We start from the raw sequence: 13236 nt of genomic DNA on the forward strand, positions 1-13236 counted from the left end.
CAATCAATCAATCAATCAATCAATCAATCAATCAATCAATCAATCATTAAATAAATAAATAAATAAATAAATAAATAAATAAATAAATAAATCAAGCAAGCAACCAATCAATCACCACTGATCGGCATTTGGGACAGTCACCCAGGTGGCAGATTCCTTACGACTTGTTCATTGTCTAGTAATTCTGTACAGTACACAACGATATAGCATGTTGTTCGTGGTGTCATTTGATCGTCTCAGTGAATTTTAAACACAAAATACAAAAACAAGTTAAGTAGTATTTTGATAAATTTTTACGTGAAGAAGTGCAAAGAATTTTCTTCTTTCGCGGAATGCTGGGACATAAGGATAGTAATTAGCATCGAAGTTATCGAAAAGTGTATTAGACAGGATATCGAGGTTTGTCAGTCTAGTGCCCCAGTGGTGGAAAGCGACGTACGTACTGACTAGATATTTTATTTTGAAAATAATTCACCCGGACCAAGTCCCATTCAAAATTATTCTTTAACGTTTTATTCTAAGAGAGTCAGAACACCCGTTTCCCATATGATAAATTTGCCCAACTTATACCTCCACAAGAGGTCATTAATGTGTTAGTTTTGCTATAATTGCAGCAGTAATTCCATCTAGCGGAGAAGAGTGGCAGAATGATGATGATGATGATGATGATGATGATGATAATAACATCTACGGACTACTTTTATGGTTTGCGGAGACGCTGAGGTGCCGGAATTTAGTCCCGTAGAAGTTCTCTTATATGACAGTAAAGCTACCGACACGAGGTTGACATATTTGAGCACCTTCAAATACCAATGCACTGAGCCAGGATCGAAGCTGCCAATTTAGGGTCAGAAAGCCAGCGCCTCAACCGGCAGGCAGCAGAAGAGACAAAGCACACGTTAGTCACAACAATAGTCGGTTTGTGAAATGTTAATGTTGAAGTTTTACGAACTTAGTCATTGTGGCCCGAAAAATCACGGGAAACTTCTAATTATTCTATCGTAGCAAATTCAAGGAATGCTGGCCGGAATTTTTAATAGCTCGCACGCTGGCTCGCAATCCACTCGATCGCTCTGAATCTGATCATTTCAGTATTTCAGAATGGAGTGGGACGATGACCTTCGATGTTAGGCCCCTTAAAACAACAAGCATCATCATCATCAGCATCAGAATGGAGACAGCACGAAACAATGGAAATGATGTCTCCGAAAGTATAGATGAAAATACCTTACTCCATGGCGCAACAGTCCCGAAAGGCCATGGCCTACCAGGCGGCCGCTGTTCAGCCCGAGGGCCTGCAGATTTTGAGGTGTAGTGTGGTCAGCATGATTAATCCTCTCGGCCGTTATTCTTGGCTTTCTAGACCGAGGCCGCTATATCACAATTAGATAGCTCCTCAAGTAATCGCGTAGGCTGAGTGGACCTCGAACTAACCCTCAGATCCAGGTAAAGATCCCTGGCATGACCGGAAATCGAACCCGGGGATTCCGGTTAAGATGCAGGCGCGCTACTCCTACTCCGCGGGGCCGGCATAGATGAAAATAATATTCTGTAAATTACATTTCAGTATCCATTAGTTGTTTGAAGCTAAACAAACAATTTATTTTGGTATGGATAAACTAATTAACTGTAAAAGTTGTTTTTAAATTTGATATTTTTATTGCATAAAAACAGATATAGTGGGTTATGTGTTAAAGATAGATGTAAGCTGTCGCGGATCTTTTTATAGAACTTCTTATGGTGAACAATAACTTACTCTCATAGTACGGCATAGTACAGATAGCATAGACAACGTAAGCTAAAAAGGCGCACGAACGGCAGTTTTCCTTTGCTTTGCTTCACTGAAATCGTTACTGCTCGGCTTCCTTTGGTCATAGATGAATGTTTGTATACACACACACCTTTCTCAAAAAATAATAGAATGGTGAACACCGCATCAATATTCATCCAGTGGTTCTCGAGATTAGCTGTCACAGACAGACAGAGAGGCAAACAGACATGCAGACAGATAGTCAGACAGACAGGATCTAGGACTTAAATTTATACTAAGAAAGAGATTACCATTTAATTACAAGTTATCAATTATTTTGATGCTACCACGTGCGTCCAAGTCTTGTCCCGTTTCATATTTTAAAATAAAGTACAATACTCACGATACATGTCGATAGTGACGTTGCTCGAAACAGGTCCGAACACATTGTTGTTGCTGGCCTGGCAGGAGTACGCTGTGTTCAGGTGCCTTCGCTCCAGTCTTTCGAGCCTCAACTCATTCTGTACACTATCACTATCCAACACATCGTCCGAGTCGTCCACCAATATATCGTCCCTCCACCACGAAACACGAGGGGGAGGCCGGCCTGGAAATAATAAAACATTACAAATTATACTCTTAATTACACATATATTGAAGGAAAAGATTGCACAGTTGAACAACCAAGTCCTACAGGAACCATGCGCGCCTGGAAATCGTACTGGCGGCGCCTCTCCGTGACTTGATTCGTAACAGTGGAGTTTCCTGGGCCAAAATTTCAGAAATGTATGGATTAAATATAAGTCCGGTCCGCCTCTGTGGTGCAGTGGTTAGTGTGATTAGCTGCCACCCCAGGAGGCTCAAGTTCTATTACCGGCTCTCCACGAAATTTGAAATGGGGCACGAGGGCTGGAACATGGTTCACTCAGCCTCGAAGTGGTTTTCCGTGGTTACTCACTTCTCCTCCAAGCAAATGCCGAGATGGTACCTAACATATGTTACGGCCACTTACTTCAATCTTCCTTGTCTATATCCTGCAATATTCTGATCCCCCCCCCCACAATGCCCCTGTTCAGCATAGCACGTGAGGCCGCCTGGACGTGGTACTGGTCTTCCTCCCCAGTTGTATTCCCCTACCCAAAGTCTCACACTCCACGGTAAAGGACACTGCCCTTTAGGCGGTAGTGGGGGATCCCTTGCTGAGTCCGAGGGAAAACCAACCCTGGAGGGTAAACGGAATAAGAGAGAAAGAAAGAAACGAATAATACATAATTTCGCACATTTTGCCTCCCCCTCCCCCATTCCTTTTACCTGATTATTTAGATCACGAAGTGAATTAATGTAATAGAAAGAGAAAAAAGAGAAAATCAGTAAATAATTACTATTGCCTTTATACTACAACAATTAAATATAAAGTACAGAAAATTAACATACAACCGTCGGAAGCCCGCAAAATAGCTGGGCATGGTCCGCCATTTTCAATCACTTCTTTCTTTACACTATATGAAAGTGATTAAAAACTAGTGTTTAATCGTTGTTTTACTATGCTTTCACTACCCATATTGAAACAGTTAAGCCTCCGGCTTGATTGCTTAAGTAATAATATCCACGCACTGAACTCGAAAGCAAAAATCAACACAAAGCGTTGGAAACTGAAACAACGCCTTGGTCAGGTTTTGCGAGCGGGAGGCGAGAGCAGTGGAAGCGTATGCGCGCATGCGCGATTCCAGGGGCTGAGGCTGACGACGTTTGGAAACAGTACCAACACCTTCGTGGCGTGGCAGGCTTGTCGACGGTTCCGGACGGTGCTGAGGGTTATAATACAATACGGAGCGGATCAACGAACGATAACGACAGAAAAACACAATAGAATGTAACATTACAATTAAACAAAGTAAATAAAACAATTTACTATTTTTTTTCGATTTTATTTGGGCGTTGACACACATCTTACACACCCACAGAAAACGCCACTGATTAATAATTAAATGGGGTCTTTCGCTGAATACGGGATATAAACCAACCCTGGAGGGTAAGCGGATAAAAAGAAAGTAACATTTTTACATTGAAATTGGGTTCCTTGGTAGCGAAACAGAAGCAATGGTGAATGAAACTTTTTCACTAAATTTCTGTCACATGCTCACAATTTGCTGGGTAAAAATTTTTTAAAGCCCACATGTCTTGGTATTTAACTTTCAGTTCGTTGCAGGAAATAGGAAATAAAGTAAGTTATGCTAGAAGTTAAATGGTTGTAAAAGCAGCACTTAACTTTTTGTAGATTGCGATCAGTACAAAATATTGGGTCCGCCCCTGTGGTGTAGTGGTTAGCGTGATTAGCTGCCACCCCCGGAGGCCCGGGTTCGATTCCCGGCTCTGCGACGAAATTTGAAAAGTGGTATGAGGGCTGGAACGGGGTCCACTCAGCCTCGGGAGGTCAACTGAGTAGAGGTGGGTTCGATTCCCACCTCAGCCATCCTGGAAGTGGTTTTTCGTGGTTTCCCACTTCTCCTCCAGGCAAATGCCGGGATTGTACCTAACATAAGGCCACGGCCGCTTCCTTCCCTCTTCCTTGCCTATCCCTTCCCATCTTCCCTTCCCTCCACAAGGCCCTTGTTCAGCACAGCAGGTGAGGCCGCCTGGGCGAGGTACTGGTCATTCTCCCCGTTTGTATCCCCGACCAAGAGTCTGAAGCTCCAGGACACTGCCCTTGAGGCGGTAGAGGTGGGATCCCTCGCTGTGTCCGAGGGAAAAGCCGACCCTGGAGGGTAAACCGATGATGATGATGATGACAAAATTTGGGCTAGTTTTTCAATGCACTTTAACAGTATGAATACAGTTTTATGAGCTGAAACCGTGCATTTCAGTGTCAGCCGACATTTATACCCCTTCTTATGAAGTTATATTCAGGGTCTTAAAAAAATATTTGACTTCCGTGAAAAGATAAAATATCAGTCAAAATATCCGTACGAAGTGGACGTACTCTTGCGACGACATAATGTAAAAAAAGAAGCATATACGTTTTGTAAGGAGACTAACGTAGGACCAATTCTTGCAAAACTTTTTCTAGCAAATGAGTATTACATAGGTCAAACAAAAGTGCAGACTATTTCAAGGGTCCATTAAGAAAGCGGGGATAAACTTGCAGATAAAAGGGAAACTTAACATTCAGCAGCATTAATAGGTACATTTTCGAGAGGTAAAAGAAAATATATGATATGTCTCTGTGTTTTTCCTCTCCGAAAATTCCAAACACGAAGTAAATTACATATCGTTGATACACGTCCGCTGTTTTGTTTAGCGACACCCAAATATATTTTCCATCATCCAGTTCCCTTAATTTGCCTGACGCCACTTCATAATGCCCAGGAACGTAATTCCTCCTAATCGTTGGTTCATCCGGAACTGGTTGTTTCGTATACTCTTCCAGAACCTGAACGAACTGTATTGACTGAGCCAATGATATGTGTGCCGAGAAAAAAAATACACAAGTGTACTGGAGCGTGAGACTTTGGGTTAGAGGGATACAACTGGGGTGCAGGATCAGTATCTCGCCTAGGCATCCCCACCTGCTATGCTGAATAGGGCCCTTGTGGTGGATGGGGAGATCGGAAGGGATAGAAAAGGAAGAGAAAAGAAGTGCCCGCGCCGAAAGTTATGTATTATCTCGTTATTTTCCCGGATGAGAAGGCTAAGTGGACCACTTTTCAAATTTCGTAGCGAAACCGAGAATCGAACCCGGGCCTCAGGGGGGGGGGGTGAGAGTAGCAAATCACACTTAACCACTACACAAAAAAAGAGAAAACAAAACACTTCTGACTGTTGGAAAGTCTTCAGATTCGCGTACATATTCTATACTTTCAATACATCACTAACACGAACAACACCATCCTTTAATGTACTACGAATCACAATCTATTTCAAAACATCCAAAGTAGGACGGATAAGAACTAATTGTGCATGAAGAGATATTATATTTATTAATTACGAAGTGGGGAAAATAACAGCGCTGTCATGAGTGAAATTCCAGGAATCAATAGCCTACTTGTCTAATTGGGTTGAAGGTAGACATAAGGCATGGACTGATGTAGAGCTTTTTGTTACTAATCTTAATCGCGCTATCGACCTGCTGAAAAGCCTAACTGTACACAGCTCAACTCCTTGAATTGTCCTGTTGAATCAGATAACTACCCTCCAGATGCAGAATACTGTCAAAACATGCGAAAACAGGAGGAAAGCGCAAAATATGCACTATTAAGATAAAACATTGTCTGCTGCCATTTCTTGATGGATACGGTACTTTTGTATCCATCTCTTGGCACAGGCCAGACTAAAGTGTAGCTTTCACCGAAGTCCCAGTCTCATCCATGGCTGTGACAATATGGAAGCGGCTGGGGTATGGGTGGTGCTAAGTAATGACATTCAGAGCACGACTAGTGCATCTGAGTGTTATGAAAGGTGTTGCTCATAGGGTCAGTCTTGCTGCAATAGCACTTTCTGACCCAGTGAGAAAAGCAATGGCAAACTAACTCACTCCTCGTCTTGCCTAGTACGCCTCATTTTAGTGCTGCCACTGGTTTTTGCGGTTTCCTTTGGCGGTGCTATTTGAGGATCCAACCAGCCTCTGGGCTGATGACCTAACAGACCGACAAAGATAAAAAAACTACTCCAAATATGCAATTGTCTACGCAATATGCAAATGCAAAATTATCCAAAGCTTGCTCATGACAAATAGTAGACAAAACGAACATACCACTCTTTATAGATGAAGACAGTACGTGAACATCTTTAACGAGATATATTTTATGTTGGAGAGGGATGTGAGAAATCTCCATTACGCTAAATTACGTTGTCAATGCTGCAGTAAACCCTGCTACATCTCATCTATAAATGTTACCAGAAAGCAATAACGTCCATCAACAACATGACTGGAGAATAATTTCGTAAACTTTTGACGCTTTACAAACCAGCCATTGATGTTTGGAATGTGAGCGTCACGGAATATTGTTCTGGAGTGCATGTCAATTACCAGGTGTATGCATGAGCCTTTTCCGGTAAAAAGAAAAAGTGAAATGGCGTATGGCTTTTAGTGCCGGGAGTGTCCGACGACAAGTTCAGTTCACCAGGTGCAGGTATTTTGATTTGACCCCCGTAGGCGACCTGCGCGTCTTGATGAGGATGAAATGATGACGAAGACGACACATACATCCAACCCAACCGGGCGAGTTGGCCGAACGGTTAGATGCGCGCGGCGGTGAGCTTACATCCTGGAGATAGTGGGTTCGAATCTTACTGTCGGCAGCCCTGAATATGGTTTTCCATTTTCACACCAGGCAAATGCTGTGGTTGTACCTTAATTAATGCCACGGCCACTTCCTTCCAACTCCTATGCCTTTCCTATCCCATCGTCACCATAAGACCTATCTGTGTCGGTGCGACGTAAAACCACTGGCACCCAATCCCGTGGCAGGGAAATTAACCAATTAGGGTTAAAATTCCCAACCCTGCCGGAAATCGAATCCAGGATCCCTGTGGCAAAAGTAGAATACGCTAACCATTTAGCCATGGAGCCGGGGAGTTTTTCCGGTTTCACTAAGGGATGGCTCCAGAAAACAGTACGCAGCGTATGAATTTGACACATACGTCAGTTTGTTCGTCTGACATTAACCTTCCAACACACACAAGTTGAGTCCGCCAAACACTAGCGTCTGTGTTGTATCGTTCAGTGATCATGTCGACGTCAGACTCGTTGCGTACTGGCCTTCGGTTCAGAGGGTCCCGGGTTCGATTCCCGGCCGGGTCGGGGATTTTAACCTTAACTGGTTAATTCCAATGGCACGGGGGCTGGGTGTATGTGTTGTCTTCATCATCATTTCATCCTCATCAAGACGCGTAGGTCGCCTATGGGCGTCAAATAGAAAGACCTGCACCTGGCGAGCCGAACCCATCCTGGGATATCCCGGCACTAAAAGCCGTATGACATTTTTTTATCATGTCGACGTTTGTGCCTGAAAACGAACATTTGCAGCACGCATTGCTTTCCTTATTTAATCAAAAGAAAAAGACTTTGGAAAGTCATCGTTTGCTGGTAGAAACATGTGGTGAACACGCTCCATCGGTTAGAATATGTCAGACGTCGTTTCGACAATTTAGACGTGATGATATCAATGTGAAAGACAGTGCGCACTCTGGTAGACCACAAGAGTGCGAAGACTCTTGAAGCCCGGCGAATCCGTTAATGCACAACTCTATTGCCAAAAAATGATTAACTTAAATCATGCATTCATCGAAAGACGACCGGAATGGGCCAGAAGACATGGCGAAGTGATTTTGTTACACGACAATGCGCCGTCTCACACAGCAAAAGCAGTGGAATATACCTTGAAATCGCTTGGATGGGACATCCTCCCGCACCCGCCATACTCCTCCGACCAGGCGCCATCTATCACCTCTTCGCAACAATGGGGCACGCGCTCGCAGAGGAGCACTTCAGCAATTTCGAGGAATTTGGAAAATGGCTCTCCGAATGATTTGCCGCAAAAGACAAGCAGTTTTTCTGGCATGATATTCATAACTTACCCGAAATAAGGGCGAAGTGTTTAGAAGCCGATGGCTAATATTTTAAATAAACAAACAATGAATTTCCCTTGAAAATTACGTGCTTTCTTTACCACAAGAAAAGGCAAAAACTTGTGAATACACCTGGTACTATCCAGAAATAATAATGTTATTGTTTTTACTCACAACTCACTACATTGACTGTTTCCGGATACATCGATCTGCCGGAATTTTGTCTTTTACGTGGCAGTAAGTCTACCGACACGAGACTGACGTATTTGAGCACCTTGAAATCCCACTGGACTTAGCAAAGGTCGAACCTGCCAAGTCTCCAGTACGTTTAACATAAGTGCACAATTGCATAGGTCGGTTCCCTTGAACATGCTTCCCAGATAATCTCATCTCATGCGGCATAAACCTCCGATTTCCAATAATTCATTACGGTTCACTTTAAGTAAGGTGTTATTATAAAGAAATTTTTGTTGTGGTAATCACATTAACGAGGTTGTAAAGAAAGGCACAGATCTCTTCATATGCTTACGAGGGTATTTAAGGTTGGTAGTAAAGATGTGAAGGAGAGACCGAATAAGTCTCTGGTAAAACCCTAATTGGGGTATGGTTCCAGTCTATGGCACCCACACGAGAATTACTTGATATGAGAACTGCAAAATATCCAAAGGAAAACAGTATGTATATTCTTGCTGATTTCCGACAAAAGAGTAATGCTACGAAAACATTGCAAACATTGAGAAAGGAAGACTTCAGGGTAAGGAGACGATCTGTTCGACTAAGCAGAATATTCATAGGTGTCAATGGAGAGATGTCGTGCATTCACTTTAGTAGACGAGGAACCTTGACTTGAGTTTATAAAAGCAGCAAAGATCACAATTTGAAGATAAATTTGGAATTAAAATGGACAAATTGGGGCAAATATTAATTTATAAGACGTGCAGTAGGAGACTGAAGTAATGTATCAAGGGAAATGATCTTTAAATTTCGAAGATCTTTGAAAACATTTAAGGCCAGGTAAATAATTTATAGGGAACTGCCACTTGGACGACATCTCTAAGTGAAGATCACCAATAACTGACTGAGCGAACGGATCATCTGATCGGAAAAATCTGGTGTCATTGTTTGCGTAAACGAATATGGAACAATAACCAACAAACGTAAATAACACTGCCACATGGTGATTCTGTAACAAAAATTATCATTTTCTTATCAGGATACAAGCCATGTTGGCATTTTGACCATCGAAATACCATGCAGTCCACCACTAAGGGGCGGTTTTTAAGACCGATATGATGTTACCACGAAGGTTGACCTACAACTCTTAGGAGCAAAGTTATATGGGGTAGAAAATGTGAATATTTCTTATTTGGTTTTCGTTGAATAAGGAATCTTACGTCCGAGTTTTTAAAATTATATTCAGTGAGGCGGCCAGGAAGGACAAATATTTCATTGTAAAATAAAATACATGGTTTTCCGTGGTTTCCCATTTTAACACCAGGCAAATACTGGGGCTGTACCCTAATTAAGGCCACGGCCGCTTCCTTCCCATTCCTAGGCATTTTCTCTCCCACCGTCCCCATAAGATCTATCTGTGTCGGTGAGACGTAAAGCAACTAGCAAAAAATAATAAAAAAGAAATAAAATACATGTTTTTGGTAAGGATGCGTGGAAAAAAAGAATTCGAATACAGGGACATCTTTAAGTTTCACTGCAGATGGAATCTGGTAAGGTGATCAATTTCCAGTTCAAATAGCTATGCTCCTGAGACTAAGAGAAAAGCAGCCATGGCCGAAAATAAAATTAGGAATTTGTACTTTTATGAATGAATCACTCCAACTTGTTTCCACTGAAGATAAGAGTAGTATCTAGTCTGATGTTATCAGATTTCCTCTAGAAAGCCAAAACGCAGGCTCTCCATGCTACTTAACTTAAAGTAAATTGATTATTTAGAAATGTGGTGCTGGCGAAGTATGTTTCTCTTACCTCGAAAAGCATTCCAAACCAATTTTATTACTAAACAACTCAACGTCGGAATTAGATTATCATCAGCATCTAAACAAAGAATTTTACAATTCTTTCGACACACTATGTGACGTGGAAATAACAGCATAGAAAAACTGATCCTTCTTGGAAATGTTCTAGCGAGAGAGATTGTGGACAAATTCCCATCCGATGGCCAAAATTTATCTAGAATATAAATTATTTCGTACAGTACTTCTGGCCGAGGGCCACAATAAGACTGAGCAACAGCCTCCCCAGAAATCACGATTCTCATAATTAAAGGAACGAAATGGGAGAGGATTAATAGAGAAGATATTAAGGATTATTTTGTACCTCATGTAAGTTCAAGTATCTACGCAAATATTAATTTCATCTTAAAGGAGTACATTATTAAATTTAAGGTCTAGTCCTTTTCTGATACAATTTTGCTATTCGAGCAACAATAATGGAGATATATACGAACGTAAGGTTTTATTCCAAAGGCAATCATGACCAACATCGCTCGCGGGGATATGTCGTGATGGTAATGACCTAGCTAATAGTGGTGGTTGTTGTTGTTGTAGTAATTGTTTCAATAAGCTGCAAATCCGTGAGGTCATTGACCGTTGTTGATCAGCAAGATGATGAACCTGGCAATTCGAAAAGAAAAAAAACGCGAACGGTAGCTTGAATAATGAGGGTAAATGGAGTCATTAAAGAGGAGGCTGAAAACCACGCCTTCGAATGATTTAATACCAGCGATCAAAATAAATGGGAATGGTAATCTTTGTCCTAATTCTCTAAAGTATATCAAAAATAACATTACCCTGGCGGACTCCTATTGTTAGATAATGTGTGCTGCCTCTCATACTTGTCAGATGGACTTACGTTTTCCGTTATACAAGCACTAACCTGTCAACATCCGGTGCGATCCACCTGGAGGACATGCTTGTAAAGGTGTCTACTCTATATGGTCTGACATCGTGGTTGGCCGGTTCGAGTCGTATTGGTCGAAACTCTTTCACCATCACATTATCTACTGGCAGGGTAGAAGAGCTGATGGTATATAATTCCTAATCACTAGATCCTCATGGCACAACAGCCCCGAATAGCCATGGCCTAGCAAGCGAATTCAAACACAGTTTACGAAGTGTCGTGTGATCGGCACGACGAAATCTCTCGGCAGTTATTCTTGGTTCTCTAGACCGGAGCCGCTATCTAACAAGAAAGCTCCTGAATTGCAATCACGTAAGCAGAGTGGACCTCGTATCAGCCCTCAGATCCAGGTAAGAATCCCTGACCTGGCCGGGAATCTAATCCGGGGCCTCCAGGTAAGCAAGAGGCACGCTACATCTACACCGCGGGGCTAGCATGCGCGCCAAAACCCTGAATTTAGTTCAAAACTCTATACAGTCTTTTTATGGATTGTTGGCATATGATTATTTTGATGGTGATTCGTCCGTCGGCTGGCGACGTTAAGCCTTGATCAGAACCTTTTGTTTTATTCGAACGAAGGAGGTTGTGAGCCGACACCGAATTTCACACCCTCTCGACCTCAGTTTCATCATCATCATCATCATCATCATCATCATCATCATCATCATCATCATCTAATACCCAGACACGCAATTTCCCGTGGTCGTCAAATACAGAGACCTGTACCAGGCGAGCCGAACATGTCTTCGAACACTCCCGGAACTGAACACCAAACGGTGAATAAAATAAAGGACAGCTATGAAATCTAGCTCACAATATAAATAATTTTTTACTAAAAATTTCCATATCCATAAAGTCATGACAGCCTGAGTATTCTACTGAAGCGATGAATCGTTTCGAATATGTGCAATAATAACGGAGCGGGCGAGTTGGCCGTGTGGTTTGGGTCGCGCAGCTGTGAGCTTGCATCCGGGAGATAGTGGATTCGAACCCCACTGTCGGCAGCCCTGAAGATGGTTTTCCGTGGTTTCCTCGTTTTCACGCCAGGCAAATGCTGGGGCTGTACTTTAATTAAGGCCACGGCCGCTTCCTTCCCATTCCTAAGCCTTTCCTGTCCCATCGTCGCCATAAGACCTATATGTGTCGGTGCGACGTAAAGCAAATAGCAAATGATAATTGGTACGGAGTTATCCGTGGTAGTTAGAGGTGAAAGAAGGTGCTGGGATGAATAGGTCTCAATCTACGAAATTAAAGTTAATTTAAAATTTAACAAGGTTATATTTTCTTTTCAAGATCAATAAATAACAAATATAACAGGTACACAGTAGCCTAGCAACCAATCAAGAATGCACAATTACGGTAGTTACAGGATTTGGGCTCTGAGACCCAGACACACGATTCTTGAGCAATTAGCCCAACTTTACTCGAATATACAAGATTCAACAAAAGGGGGAGAAAACCCCTATCATGCCCGGGGGCACTTACTCCCAATTACACAGTAAAGCCTCCTCGAGGCACACAGAAACCTTTTTTGAAAGAGCAACCCGCTCTCAAAGTTCCAGCCTATCAAAGGCCACACCAAATTCCACCTTCAAGTTGTCCTCTAAGGACATAAACACAGGGGTAAAAATACCCAACCTAGTGAGGCCGATTTAGTAAATAAACAGGAAAATTACAAGGCCCCAAAATACAAACTTGAGTGGAGGCGAAACTTGCACTCCGAATATACTTTATTAAAACCTAATTTGGCCCTAGGCTGCTTATGCAAGGGCTAATCCCATACTAAAGAGGTGACTTATATAAGGAAACGATTTACATTACATTAGAAGGGAAGAAACGGTTGTGAAAATAAGTTCACCTCAAAGCAATATGAATGGGTGCTCGAGAGGGTTAGGCACTCTCTATCCCAATTTGTAGTTTAAAGAGATAGAATTTATACCAAGAGTCATTTACATTTTAGAGGAAAGTTACATGGTAAGAGGTCTCGAACCTGCCCCGAGAGT

The 13236-nt window shown here is 42.3% G+C and overlaps 1 protein-coding gene across 1 annotated transcript in view; it reads right to left on the minus strand.

Annotated features, from left to right (window-relative positions):
- Positions 1–13236, minus strand: part of LOC136875950 (nephrin-like) — a 698420-nt gene that overhangs the window by 468604 nt on the left and 216580 nt on the right. Inside the window, exon 4 of the mRNA XM_067149568.2 lies at positions 2154–2357. Within this exon, the coding sequence (XP_067005669.2) occupies positions 2154–2357 (204 nt within the window). The remainder of the gene's footprint in view (positions 1–2153; positions 2358–13236) is intronic.

The sequence above is a fragment of the Anabrus simplex genome, chromosome 6, assembly GCF_040414725.1.
Source record: "Anabrus simplex isolate iqAnaSimp1 chromosome 6, ASM4041472v1, whole genome shotgun sequence".
NCBI classification, from domain to species: domain Eukaryota; kingdom Metazoa; phylum Arthropoda; class Insecta; order Orthoptera; family Tettigoniidae; genus Anabrus; species Anabrus simplex.